At 41.5% G+C, this 14,877-nt stretch overlaps 1 protein-coding gene across 4 annotated transcripts in view; it reads left to right on the top strand.

The window, feature by feature from the left end:
- Positions 1 to 14,877, top strand: part of CEMIP (cell migration inducing hyaluronidase 1) — a 70,983-nt gene that overhangs the window by 5,717 nt on the left and 50,389 nt on the right. For all 4 annotated transcript variants that reach the window (XM_075006362.1, XM_075006361.1, XM_075006365.1 and 1 more), the window contains exons 4-10: positions 758 to 994; positions 2,527 to 2,706; positions 7,709 to 7,779; positions 8,497 to 8,592; positions 9,208 to 9,329; positions 12,433 to 12,574; positions 13,725 to 13,916. In XM_075006362.1, coding sequence (XP_074862463.1) covers positions 758 to 994; positions 2,527 to 2,706; positions 7,709 to 7,779; positions 8,497 to 8,592; positions 9,208 to 9,329; positions 12,433 to 12,574; positions 13,725 to 13,916 — 1,040 coding nt within the window. The remainder of the gene's footprint in view (positions 1 to 757; positions 995 to 2,526; positions 2,707 to 7,708; positions 7,780 to 8,496; positions 8,593 to 9,207; positions 9,330 to 12,432; positions 12,575 to 13,724; positions 13,917 to 14,877) is intronic.

Below are 14,877 nucleotides of genomic sequence, written 5' to 3'. Positions count from 1 at the left end.
AAAGTCAAAGATAAAAAAGACCCAACATTTCCTTTATTTTCTTGCAGCTGCTTTGGTCTGAAAATGCTTATGCCTAAATTTTTTTCCATCCTGCATAGGGAGTGTGTGTGTATGGTGGGTGGGGGTAATACAGCCAAAGAAATAGACCTCTCTTCTGTGCAAAGTGATCTAGTGGTTCAGTTTGGTGACTATTACTGTCTATTCCATCAGATTTGGTTGACATGCCACTTTTGCACTGATACATCTATTTATTGCAGCTAGGAATGTGGTTTTGTTTTTAAAAAATTAAAAAGAAAGTCATACAACTATAACTGCTAGTGTGGATGCAAGTACGCCAGTGTAGCAAATTCTTCTTCCAAAACAGGAAAAGCTGTATCCATAGTATCCTGGTATAAGCCCATTGACACCAATATAACTGTATCCATAAGAGGTGCACTGCACTGCATTGCTGCCTGTGCAAATTTTCTGTCTTGAGAAGCCTCCAAAGTTGAATATCGATAGTTAGAATAAGCCAGCTGCATCGTCTGTGTGCTAAATTATCTCTGACCCTTGCTATTAGTGTTATTTCAGACAGGGAATTTATTTTCTATTGATCCGTAGTATTTCGCATTCCTTAGGATCTCTTGAGAGACATGCATTCTAAACCATCTTGCTTCCTCTTCTGTCAGGCAGTACCAGTGCTTGGGAGGAGGCTTCTTGTTGGCTCAATAGTAAAACTTTCTGATTCATATGTGTGTGCATTTTTTTTACCCTACAGAGCGGATGATAGCGTCAAGCCAGATGCTTACTTTGGGCAAAAATATATTGGCGTTGGTCAAGGAGGAACCATTGAGATCCATGGCAAGAAAAAGTTGTCCTGGACTTTTCTCAACAAGACTCTTCACCCGGGTGGCATGGAAGAAGGTGGCTACTACTTTGAAAGGAGCTGGGGGCATCGAGGCATCATTGTCCATGTTATCGACCCGAAGACGGGGGCAGTAGTCCATTCAGATCGGTGAGTCGCTCTAGAGACCATAATACCTCAAATTGTTGGTATTATCTCAAGGCAGCATCACAGTCAGAAGATGGGCAAAGGGAACTTTCACTGACATTGAATGTCTCTCTGTAGCCCTTGACAATTCAGTAGCTGTCATAAGCAAACTTAGGGCCTGATCCTGCAAGATGATATGAAACTTCAGCTCTATGCAAAGTCAGCAAGAATAGATGGCATTCAGCACTTTGAAGGATCAGGCCTTTAATGAGGTTTGTATCATGCACTCCATGTTTTTTTAGGCAGTTCACCCATGTAAACCAAGTACGTCTATACTTCCAGGAGGATCAACTCAGTCAGGGTTGATCTTCCAGAGTTCTATTTTGCATGTGTGGTAAAGACGTGCAAAATGGATCTCTCTAGGATTGGCAGTTTACCCCTGTGCTCCACCCTATCATGAGGAATAAGGGAGGTCAACAGGAGAAATGCTCCCATTGACCTTCCTTGGTTAGTCAGGTAAGTTGATTTCTAATATGTTGATCCTAGCTACGCAATTGCCATAGCTAAGACTGAAATAGACTTATTTCCCTAGTAAAGACCTACCCCCAGAAAGCTTCCTTTCTGATGGTCTTTAACAAGCACTAGATTTATAAAATTATTTATTTGGTTTGTGGTAGCCGTGGCCCAGGACTCTGTACTGGGAGCTGTAAAACGCAGAACAATAAGATGGATCTGGCCCCAGAAAACTCACAGTCTAAACAAACTAGTTTCCCAACTAGGCCCTGCAGACCCACCTCAGGCAAGTTTCTCATTGACCTCAGAGGAGGCACAGACCTGCTGTCTGAATCCCAACTGAAGCAGCAGTGTAGTCTCACACCAAAAATAAACAGTGCATTTTCCCTTGTATTAACTTCAATCAAATGTGTGTCCCTTCTATAAGAAAATGTTGCCACTAATTAAGACAATTAGCCATATTAAATACTTGAAGCTTTAAAAATTGCTTATGAAAGATTGCTGGTTATAGGTTTTTTTCCCCCCAGAGAGCTGGGATCTTTTTTTTTTTAAATGCAGGCATGCATCTTATTCGTAATATAGGGTTACATAGGGAAATGTCTACACACTAATGTATTACTTCACTAATGACGCATTTTTGATTAAGATAAACAGCAAAGCAAACAAAAAACAAACAATGATGTCCTAGAAAGTATATCAATAGAGTCAATCTCTTCCTCTCTTTCTTCCTACTTTTTTTGCCCACCACCAGTTCTCAAATGGGATGGTTATTGTTACAGTTTTGCTGTTTCATTATCTAGATCTTAGGCAATTTTCTGAATCGGTTTTATGGAAAACCATAATATGTTGTTTAAATGAACCAGTGTAACCACTCCATTTCACCATACTATTAAGAAGTACTTTTGCAAGGGGTGGCACAGAATGTTACCTGGAGCAATATATCTTGTAGATCTGGCTATAATACCTGGTTTTTAATCAGGATAACTGTACAGAAGCTGTGATGCTCCCTGATGTAAATGCTGCTTTTTTTTCTTTCCTTTTAGGTTCGATACCTACAAACTGAAAGGGGAAAGTGCGCGTCTCGTTCAGTATTTGAAAGAAATTGACAATGGCATGATCCTGTCAGTAGCAGTGAATGATGAAGGGTCTAAAAACTTGGATGACTCAGCCAGGAAAGCAATGACCAAACTGGGCAGCAAGCATTTCCTCCATCTTGGGTTTAGGTATGTGCCTATCCTGCCAGTTCTGCCAGTACAGAGCCCTTATTATGCTTGTCATACACCCGGATAATTCCACTCGCTCAAAGGCACAATGTTCTTTCACATGGAAAGTTTTTTTTTTTTCCTTTTTTTTTTTCCAGGCAAACTTTTAGCAGTGAGTTAAATGGTCTATGAGACATTCATTGTCCACATTGGGCTTTTTTATTAGAAGATAGAGGAATAACAAATGATTCACATCAAAAGGGATGTATTTTTCTAAGACACTTCCTATTTTTTCTCCCCACCCAAAAAATTTATCCATTCCTGTTTGTTTTCATGCTATACCCTTTCTCTCTAGTAAACAAACTTTATGGCTAGTGTAACAGCCATATAGTCCTGTCTAAATACATACACAGACATTCTGGAAATATATTTAACTACTCAAATATATATTTGGGATTTGTGTAACACATAATTCAGTATGCATTATGTTTACCCTGTACACTGTAAAACTCCTTGAGCCAATATACAATATATGTTGGCACACATACTGTTTTAGAGAATATGTGCTATTTGCCTAGATGGAGTTCTAGTTTATCACATTGCTCTGCAAAAAGTAGATATTTGTTATCCAATAGCTCGCAGCCTATGTAAACTGGAGGAGTCATTCTGGACCATTTGAAAAAAAAAATCCTTCAAAAATTTGAGCCAAAGGCCAATTTGTGTCACACACATCCTCACAATTTGGTATCGAGAGGTGAAGTACATTTCCAGGGTAGTCTATAAGGAAGTGTAGCTGTTAGAGTGCCTTAGACATAACAGGTAACTGGATGCTCTGTGTTGTGAATTCTTAATGAAATAACCTAGTCTTCAAAAGTAGGAAACCCCACCAAACAAACAAAACCCCACCTTACTCTTGGAAACATTTCCTCCCAGTTACCCAGAGTCCGTTTTATGCTTCAGTGCCCTGCCAGGTTTCTGTAATTCTAGTTTTGAGACAGAAGAAAAGATTTTGAAAATCCCTCATCTTTTTTTCCAGTCCTGCAGCTGTGAGAGAAGGTGGTTTGTTTGTTTTTGGTTTTTTTTTTTTTCCTCATCATTTTGTCAAAGGAAATTGTTTCTGGCATTTTTTTGCCCTCAGTGGCATTTCAGTGTTAATTCACAGCTCCTTTACAATAGATACTTATAAGAGAAATGTTGAGACACTCTGACTTATAGCGTTATGACTCAGCTCTGCCATGAACTGGTAGTTGCCATCAAAAAGCTGACACTCTCCGTACTCCTCCCTGAGCTATTGCAGCTTTTTTTTTTTCTATATTTTAGAATACAGTGGTGCCAGCGCTGATGTTTCTCGGATGAGGGGACCCATTCTAGTGCACACTCATTCCCCATCCCTAGACAGGGACCCTGGGTTTCCCAAGGCTGGGGAGTCTCTCAGCTATGCAGTGCATGAGTCAGTGCTGTCAAAGAGTCTAGTTCTCAGGCTCCCTCTGCAGTCCACCACACAAGAACAGACTCCCTGGGCACCAAGTTGCAACATCACTTGGCGTGGATGCCCTGCCATCTGGATGGAGGGGTGGCCAAGGCAAATTCCAATGGTGCTATGACGCTGTACACCCATCTGCAATGCCACTCACTGACAATTTGGCCCGGTCACAACTGCCTCTGTATAGAGGAGCAGCCAGGTCAAAATTCAGGGGCTATGCAGCTGGAGTGCTGCTCTGGATCTCTCAGGCAGAAGCCTTACTGATTTATACAGGACCACAAAAGCTGTTGGGCCCCCATCCCTCTAGGTTCATTAGATAGGGAATTCTGAGCAAGTACAAAAACCTGTGGCGGCCCAGCTCTTAATAACAATTAAGAAATAACAGGAAATACAAAATTAGGAAATAACAGAGGCATCTTCGGTTGTATGAAGTGGTAATTTATGGTAAATGTTGACCCTTTAAGGGGACCACTGTGTAGCATACAGGTTTGCAAAAGCACTTGCATTGCAGTAAGCTGGTTACCTCTGAAGTCTGCAATGACTTTTAATTAGTCTTGGTCTCCTGTGTCTGTTGGGGCTGGATTTGTAAAAGTATCAGGTGTCTAAAGATGTAGACTGATGCCGACTGGGCTTTTCAAAACCCTCAAGGCACCTATCAATACTTTCAGACACCTAACAGTTTCAATGCAAGTGAGACACCTAATTTATTTAGGCGCTGCTGAAAATTCTATTTTAGCAATAGATCAGGATAACAAACTATCAAAGAGGCTCAGTTCCCCATTGCCCCAGTGTCTATCAACTATGAAAGCCTGGAATCCAAACTGAGAAAAAAATTCCATTGAAGTCATTTACTGAGATCAATGTTCTAAGTTTTGACTGAGTTAAGGATTGTAAGGTTTGGTCCACAGACGACTCATAACCCACAGATGTCCTGAAACCTGCATGCAACTGGAACTAAATCCCAAAGCCCAGTTCGCTCCCTTCTCTCTACACCAGGATGAACTCACAGCCTGAACTGGAACAATCTCATTAGGACCAACCTGCAGAATTCAGAACCAATCTCTACTCGCAGCAGAAACTCAACTGCAAACATATATCTGTACCAGAACTGGACAGTAACAGAGATCCTTGTATGTGAGGGAAAGGGGCTGGATGTTGACATTTTATTGTTGTTTTTGAACCAGTTCCTTGATGCTGCATATCAAGAGCTTCATAATCGTATAAGTGCTTTGCTGCCTCTCGTTAGATTTTTACTCTGTCGCAGAGTTAATGTTTTTCAGTGCGTGGTAGGCTTCAGCCCATATTTAGCTTGCCTAATATAAGGGCCTGTCAAAGGTAAAAGGTCACCGCTCATTCTGGATAGTGTAAAATACTGTAGTTTTGTAAAAATTACTCAGGGCAATTTGCTAGATTATATATCCACCCTCTAAACTACACTATAGAAAAGAGGTCAGACAATGGGCACTGGACCGACTGCTCTCTCGTGCGTGATCTCTGACCACCCTAAAACATCTGTTGGCTTGATGGTCGGCTGACAGTACTAAATGTACTAAATCAAACACCTGCGCCAAATCTGCACAGCTCCCTGTTTGTTGCTGATGACAGATTCCCAGTGTTGCTGAGACAGTAACTAGTACGTGTCCTTTAAGCAATGAGCTTTATGTCAGTAAGTAAATCAAGGCATCCTTTCCATGCTTGCCGCTGACAGTGCTAATCAGAAGCTCACACTGGCATTAGAGGGTTCTACTATGGGCCTATACTGGTGTAAAGGGGAGTGGAATTCAGTCCTCACACGTCACATCATGAAGACATGTTACATAAGGATGAACTGATTTAAACATGTTGTTGTGTTAGCCGTGAACTATCTGGTGGAACCCAATTCTGGGAAGACTGAAAAGGGCACAAATATTAGTTAAGAACAAACTGAACTGTTCTGCAGTATATTTTGAATGTTCTGGGCCTGGTTTATTTTTAATAATATTTGTCATTTGTTTTGATTTTGGATAACAAAAAAAGGCAGGGGGAGTTGAGGGGAGAAGGAGGCATTTCTGTCCTGCCTGCTGAGCGATAGTGTCATTTCTTCCCCCATTCCCACCCCTCCCTTTCTCTTTGGATGGAGATCAGTGCGCCGATGTTGTTGGCGTGCGGTGTGCGGGAAAGTTTTCCAGAAGAAGCATCTGGCTCCCTGGCAGATGCCTTAGGCAGTGGTGTTGGCCGCTTTGCAGCTTCCCCTGGGTCTGTCCTGTGGTCGAGCCCCTAATGAGCTGCTGGAGCTGCCTTATTTTTCGAGAAGCCGTCGCTATTCTCACCATGGGCTTGGACAGGATTGTGCCTACTGAGAATCTGCTCCTATTGAAGTCCAGGGGAATTTAGCTATTGACTTCAGTGGGGACAGGATCAAGCCATATAAAGGTGAGACACACAGTGTGTTTTGATGGCTGTCTCTTAGTGTCCATATGAATTTTACATAGAAACCTGAGGGCAGGTTTTAAAGCCTGCTATATCTCTACTGCCATCAAATGCAGTGTGAAAAGCACTAGTTTGGGCTAATGGCATGAAGTCCTGACTTTATTGAAATCCATAGAAGTTTTGCCAAGAGGCAGAGGATTTCATTATTCAAGTTTTCACTTGCTAAATCTGGACTAAATGTCGGTGTCTCCCTACTATAGTGGGTATCCCACAATTCACTTGTCACATTATAATGCACGTTACTAATTAATAGCATGCATGGCTGAAATCTGTGTAGACACACAACAGTAAATCACACCTAACAGCACAGCAAAACTAGTGCTCTTCTTCACAAGAGGGCCCATTTCCAAAGCTGAAAGAGTAGTGTACTTTGTTTCCAGACTTGCTCAGTTAATGCATTAGTGTTCCTAGCACTGTTGCTAACTGTCTAGGTGATGCACCCTGTCTGCTTATGACTGTCAGATAATAAAGAACTTCACTTGTAACTGATCTGGGCCAGAGCTGAACCACTGATCAGGGCTCATTCATCAGGAATGGAGGTTAAAGTTTTGAAGTAAAGGCAATATTTGCTCATGCCCATCTATGCATCTCTTCACCAGCTTTTACCAGCAAATCAGTAAAACCCAGTCCATTATAAATTTCCACCCCTCATTACAGGCTGAAATCTGATCTACAAATTTTCCCATAAATCCAATTTGTTTAACCAAATTTGGCTATCTTAAAGCAGTTTTAGGAAAAAATAGCTTTAAAAAGCATTGCAGTTGTCCAGAGGCATTTCCAGTGTCCATGTTACTATCACAGGAAAGCCTGTTTAGATATTCAATTAAGTGTTATGTTTGTCTAATACTATGGTTAATCACATCAAGAAGAGTTTTGTGTTTGAACCTTATTTCTCTAGTGCTTTATTTAGCAAAGAAATATAATGTGTTAAGATTACTGTCAGTGTAGAACAAACTTCAGTGTCACATAAATCCATATGTTGTGAAGATGGTGCACCAGGGAGGAGATAATAAATGATGCGTGCAAGTGACAGATGAAATAATGCGATCATTTCTCATCTTGATTTCTCAGGCATCCTTGGAGTTTTATTACAGTTAAAGGAAACCCTTCCTCTTCTGTTGAAGACCACGTTGAATATCTAGGTAATACACAAGGAAATGCTTGCTTGAAATTGCCTGGGAAAGTTCCTCCCTGGTATAATTCCATGGAAATCAGTGGAATTATGCAAGGGGTGAATTTGTTCCATGCCATTTGTACTGTCTGCCACTATACTACACTGAAGTTGTGAACAGAAGGTGGGCAAGGGTTTTACCTCTTTACTTTATCTTTATGCTGTGATCCAGTTGGATGGGGTTTGATGCAGGCCACTCCTACCTGGAAATACAGGACCAGATTGTCAGATAGTGTAAATCAGTATAGCGCCATTGAAGCCACATTATATATTTACCTTTTTGACATTAAACCAGTGAAACTAACTCAGTTAACATGGCACGAGATTGTACAATTGTAGTCGAAACCCTGCAGCCTATTACAGTTTTTGAAGCTCTTTGCTGTGGAATAATGTGAAAGTATTTTTCTAAATAAAGATAGAGGCCTGTTTTGTCACAACGTAAGGCAGCAAGTACAAGATACAAAAATAATTACTTTCTTAATTAACTTGATTTTGTTCATTGCTTTTTAAGAATATCTTCTCTCTGCAAAGACAAAGTCTGAGCAGAAGCAAAGGAACTCCGCTGCTGGAAACTTTGCAGGCAGTTACTGAATCTGCTCGCACACGCACACAGAGGCTTGCTTCATTGGTTATAAAGCCTTATTTCTATCACGTGTGAACCATGGAATTGTTAATAATTGTTTTACAGGTCACAAAGGGTCAGCTGTGGCCAAAGTGTTCAAATTATTCCAAGCTGAGAATGGAGAACATTTTAATGTGTCTTCAGCCAGTGAGTGGGTTCAAGGTAAGACATCTGTTTGCCACCTAGCAGGGTGCTGATCATTTTTTGAAATACTCCTTTTTATCACACCCATCGCTTTCCCTCTATTTAGGAAGAAAAGGTATGATAGCTAATAAAGATTGCCTTTAACCCAAACAGGAGCACAAGCAGAATCTCTATTTACAACTCTTGCAAGACTCACTGTGTAATTTTTTAAACTTTGTCTCTTTTGCACTGAATGTGAAAGTCCGTATGTTAAGGTCAAATCAATATATACCCTCCTATTTCTTTTTGATTATGTGGTCATCACTTCTCAGAATAGTGTCTTCAGTTAACAAACTGCAACTAATTGCAACCTGACTGGAACAGAACCAGAAGGCTGGAGGGAAGAGGGCACAGCTTGACTTCCACAGCTGATATCACCTCAGACCAGGTTGTTTTATTAGCCTCCTAGTCCCTTCCCTTGCTATTCTTCATAGCATGGTAAAATAACAGCCAGGCTAGCAGGGTGAGCCAGGAATTAGGTATTTATCAAACACACTTAGTTGAATTGAGTCTGAAATATCACTAATAAGTGCTGTTTAGCTGCATTGTGTGGCTTTCCGTAAAATAACCTTTTCTCTTTGTGCTTGTCTTCAGATGTAGAGTGGACAGAGTGGTTTGAGAAGCCCAAAAAAACAAGATCCAAAGACACAGAGAAACTTTCTGACCTCAGAGCAGCAAACCCAGGCAAAATCTGCAGTCACCCCATTGATATCCAGGTAAGACAAACTCCCCAGTTTTTCTGTGGATTAGCTTGCCTGAGGCGCAATAGTAAACAACTAATCATCTGAGGAAGTGGGTCTCAGGTGCTACAGGACTGCTTGTTATTTGTGAAGCTGTGGACTAACGCAGCTACCCCTCTGAAAATAAAGAGGGTTCAAGTAGCTCTGAGGCCTTCTTGGTGACACAATATTGAAGTGTGAATTCATTTTGTTTCCAGAGTTGTTGGCTGTCTTGATGCTCTTGCCAGTAGATTAGCAAAAATGGCTGCAAATTTTTAACACCGTGAGGCTCATAAGCCAAACTATTTCTCGTTCTGTGTCTGACCCTGCAACCCTTACTCATACAACTAGCTCCAGTTCAATCAGTAAGACTACAGGTGGGAGGAAGGATAGTAGAACTGAACCCTCTTCTGCAAGTTCTCACTTTTGGAATCCAAAATGCTGGAGATGGGGTTGTAGACAACACAGATGCTGCCATAAAAAGTAAAACAGCAGCAGTAATGTAGCACTTTAGATTATAAAATGTGTTTTCTTACAGGAAAAAATTGTCTTCCTCCTCCCTCCCCCCGCTTAATCTTCCTAAGGGTCTAAATTGGCCTTAGAATGGAAGCTGTTGGAAAAATGAAATATGACCGTATTTTAAAACTAGGGGTTGCAGTAGGTTACATGGGGTGGAAATATCTTTGTTTTGCAGTCCTTTGTTAAAGGCCATTGCTTTTCCTTTTGTAGAAACAAGTTTGAATTCCATTCAGTGCAAAACATGTAATAAAATCCTCAGAAGCACATGTTGAAGGGAAAATGTACACCTTGTTCTGAATGCAAAAGCTACTTGAAGTGTGAAGGAAACATTTTATTAGCAAAATCCCACTGCATACTTAAATGTCAAGTTTGATAAAACTCTGCATCTCAAGTGAAAGACAATAAAATGATCAGTACTAAGGGGTTTATACTGGGCTGGCTTGAGCATTAAGGCAAGTTGGAATTGGTCCAGCAAATTCTTAGTCACCTGAATAGCCCTTGCTTGCAAGAATAGCTGCACTGAATTTAATTGGAGTATTCATGCAGTAAGGACTGCATGTCTGAGCCAGGGCTTCCAGGACTGAGTCTTCAGTTTAATCTCTGAGGATGTTTCTACACAGCAAGGTTGTTTTGAAATAACTTTGCTCACGTCTACACAATGCAACGGCAAAATTTCAAAATTGTGGCTGGCTTATTTAAAAATAGGTAAACCTCAGTGCATGAGGAAGGAATAGCTCCTACTTCAAGATATGGGCTGTGTAGACAAAGAATAGAGCCTATTTCGAAAATAGCCATAGTGTGTCCAATGGCACTATTTCGCAATAGGCTCTAATGTGTGTAGACGCTGTAATTTGAAATAGCTGAGGGCTATTTTTAAATGCATTTTGTGTGTAGCAGCATTATTTTGAAATAAGCTATTCTAGAAAAATCTCTTCCAGAATAGCTTATTTTGAAATAACACTGCTGTGTAGACGTAGCCTCAGTGAACAATGTGGGGTGGGGCAATTGTTCTATCGTTACTTGCCAGGACAATGGTAAAACTTACTCCAGATGCATTTCAGCCTTTGGTCATGTATCAGAAGAGGAATTTCAGTTCATTCCCACAGTGGGGCCACACTGGAAATAGGATCTAAGAGCCGCTGGCCCAGATACTAATTTAATAATTGCTTTTGCTCATATATATTAAAAGTGAAACAATATTTGTCTGAAAAATTGTAAATCATGAACCTCTAAAACATCATCTGATGTAAATCAATGTAGCCCATTGACCAGCTGAAGGTATCAAATAATCCTCACTAACCTGCTCCAATGGTGCTAAGCACAAGGTTAATTGAAATAGAGCAAGACATTTGTAGCCAGGGCACATTTCTTCACCAATAGCCCAAAAGATTGCCATGAGTATGCCTATAGGGGTGAGGATGACTTGTATTGAGTAGGAGTTGCAGGATCAGACCCCTTGCTTAGATGGTGACTCATCTGTGATTCTAGTGCCTTTTTAAAATGAAGGTTATTTGGCTGGTCCTATGCAATGTGTAGCAATTTTAAGCAGTGGCAAAAAGGGTTGCCAACTGAGGTCTAGACTGTGGTATTGAAGTGCATACCATCACCCCTCCAGGCTGCACTGCACTGCCTCAGGCAGAGCACATGCTCAACATGTTGAATCTTCCCTTGGGAGGGTGTAACCTGAACCCCTTCCAGCGTATCCAGGCAGCTCCATAGGTTGCCTTATGTGTGGGGGAGCAGAGACCTACCTCTTTTTGCCCCCTTTTGGGCAATTTGTGACCTCAGGGTGAATGGGGAACATGCCTATTGCTCCCAGAGAGTAGAGGTGGCAATTATCCCTGGCCCTTCAAAGGGAGAGAGAAGATTCCCACCTCTTTCTCATGCAAGGATCGAACATAGTCTGGGCCTAGGTAAAGAAATTAGAAAAGTTTAAAATGCTTGAAAGACATGAGTTTGTTTGGTGCCCTCCATCTGCGTTCAGAGTCTGAGGGTATGCCTACACTAAGAGGAAGATGGATGATGCTGCGGTCAATCTTTTGGGATTTGCTTTTAGCATGCCTAGTAGGAATGTGCTAAATCAAACCCTGAGAGCTCCCCTGTCAACCATGGTACTCCTTGCAACAGCTGGAGTAAGGGAAGTAGATGAGAGGGTTTCTCCTGTAGACCTCTCACAATGAGGCTGCACCAGAAATACAAGCTAAGGTACATCCTTATAGCTGGAATTGCATATCTGAGGTTGAATTTCTTTTCTAGTGTAGACCAGTCCTGTATCTGGCCTCAAACTAGCAGAGACTTAAAATCTAGGGAAATAGGGCAATGGTAGCAAAGCTCAGAATAGCTTCTGGGAAGAAAAAAAAAGTCCTAATATAGATGTGGGAGTGATGCAGTTCATCTAGTAACAAATCCATGTGGTCTGCATATATAAAGTTACTGCATGAACCAGTTAGAGTATATAACTGGATTTGATTTGATGACCATTGTTCTTCATCTAAATGCTAAGTGATATCCCTCATTTCAGGCAGAGAGATTCCATTCGTGTTTTATGACCACCCCATGTGCATTTCTATTCTCATCCTAGGCAGTTACACTTGCTGGAGCCAATTTAACAACTGAGGTTTTCTACAAAAGCGGGCATGATTATAGGTTTATGTGCCATGGTCCAGAGCAGACAGATGAAGGCTGCCAAAATTACCAAGTGCGGTTCCTGTGTGGCAAACCTGGTATGTGACTTACTTTTTAAAACCCAGCTACCATATCATTCAGAGCAGAAATCCCATTTTGAATTTTCCTCGTTCTGAGTTGGCTATTTTATAAGGAAGCAGAAATTTGATACCCAACACAATAATCCATTGCGGGGGGAAACCTTTTGATTACCATGTTGCATTCCTTGCTTGCTGCGGTGTCCAGGTCCTTGAGATCCCCTCTCTGAGCACTTAGCCATGTGGTGACTGGATGGGCCAAACCAACCTGATGGAGCACCACCTACTGATGTCAATGAGAGTAACACATTGTAGAACTGAATTTGGTCAAACATAATTACTCAGGCTGGGGTACTGGAGTGAACCTAGATACTTTCCCAAGAGCTTTCCTTGAGAGAGATTCTTGAGCACTTAGTGGAATGATGTGATGTCATCATCAAAACCCAATATATTGTGCAGATATTTATCAGACCTTAGACAGTCTCTACATTTCCTAGAGTGTTTCAAAATGGGCCAGGATTATTTCTTTGGCAAGCATGGTAATTATGTTAGGAAGCAATGCTTTTTTTTTTCCCCCCCAACATAGTTATTTCTTCTGCAATTTCTCATGTAAGCCATGACCATTGTGCTGTTCATTATACAATATATACCCTCCTATTGGTCACTGTGGGGGTGGGGGTGTGCGCACGCATGTGTGCGGTGGGTTTTTTTTGTTTGTTTGTTTGTTTGTTTGTTTTTGTTTTGGGGGGGTTTTGTTTTTGTTTTTTTGTGTTTGTTTTTAATGATCATTGAGTAGGGAGATGAAGCTGGAAGATAGTTATCGTTGTTGGAAAATATCATTTATGTTAAAGACCCCTTCTGGGAGGTTTATTGCTCCTGTAAATAAATGTGCAGAGCAACCAGAATGACTGGAGCTAAGTGGGCGTGGCAGGTTGAGCCACTAAAGTACACATTTAAACTTAGTTAAATGGTTACGGGAATCTTATTTGCCAATAACTAATAAATAGGACACTGTTTGTTTTCCACAAACCCAAGCCAACTAAGAACATGCTTGGGAGAGCTGTATTGTTTGTGCTAAATATTGTTGGGATCAAAAATAGGTCAGAAACTTAGCAGACATTTCAAGGTTCGCTGACCTGAATTCTCTGCCATGCCTGTTATTGCTTCCTAGTGAGACCAAAGCTTACTGTAACCATTGATACCAACGTGAACAGCACGGTCTTGAGGCTGGAAGATGATGCACGATCATGGAAGGCTGGAGACAGACTGGTTGTTGCCAGTACAGATTATTCCATGCACCAGGCAGAAGAATTTCAAGTCTTGCCGTGCAGAGCCTGTGGGCCTAAAGAGGTCAAAGTGTCAGGTGAGGCTTTATCTTATCCTTTGCTTGTAACGGTGGGCATGTTCTTCTTGCCTTCCTATCCAAGCAGCTGCTTAGATGTGAATGAGAGACGAATGTGGCCTGCTGTTGGTGCTATTGTGAAACCTGTACCTTTTGCTATTTGAAAATCACCTCCCCTCTGTCAGGCCAGGGCTACACTAGCGCCCTCCTTTGGAAAGGGGGATGCTAATGAGCCACTTTGGCAGATGCTAATGAGGCACTGCCGTGCATATGCAGAGCCTCATTAGCATAATGGCAGCTGTGCGTGTTTCAAAAGTGCCCCCTGGATTTCAAAAGCCCCTTCTTCCCAAAACCAAATAGGAAGAAGGGGGCTTTCGAAATCCAAGGGGTCCTTTCTAAAGGCTCCCATCTATGCCGGCGGCGTGCGTTTTGAAAGTGGCACTTTAGAAACATGCGCTCATTAACATCACCCTTTCGAAAGCGGGGTGCAAGAGTGGCCACAGTCTCAGTGCTGATCGTGTCTTCTGGTTTATCTGTGGGCTTTCCATCTTTAGCATCCAGCTCTTGATTTTGTCTCCCAAGCACTTTGCAGGGTGGGTCTGAGTTTACCGAATTTAAAGGACGCACATGCTGTAGAACAGCCTCAAGTCTGAAAAGCATAGGATGAGGTCCTTTCTTATCAAAAAGAATGGAGTAAGAGGACCAGACCATGAAAAAATTTTTTTCTTAGGGCTCTGCATTACTGTGCTGGATGCCCTGCTGATAAAGTTAGGCAGAAGCACAGTAACACATTTTATAAAACACTATTCTGTGAATGAAACTACAGTCTGTATATTCCAGTATCTAGGTAGTCCACATGACACAGATGAGATGTGTAAATGATATGTACCTAAAGTCGCATGACCACCCTTTAATCTCAAACCACAGTTCTTGAGCAAACCAGAGCTGCTGTAGAATGCTGAATGAATTGGTCTGAGACCAA

Source organism: Carettochelys insculpta, chromosome 12, assembly GCF_033958435.1.
Source record: "Carettochelys insculpta isolate YL-2023 chromosome 12, ASM3395843v1, whole genome shotgun sequence".
Lineage (NCBI taxonomy): Eukaryota > Metazoa > Chordata > Testudines > Carettochelyidae > Carettochelys > Carettochelys insculpta.
Note: the sequence above shows the minus strand (reverse complement) of the source record. Positions and strands in the feature narration are given on the sequence as shown.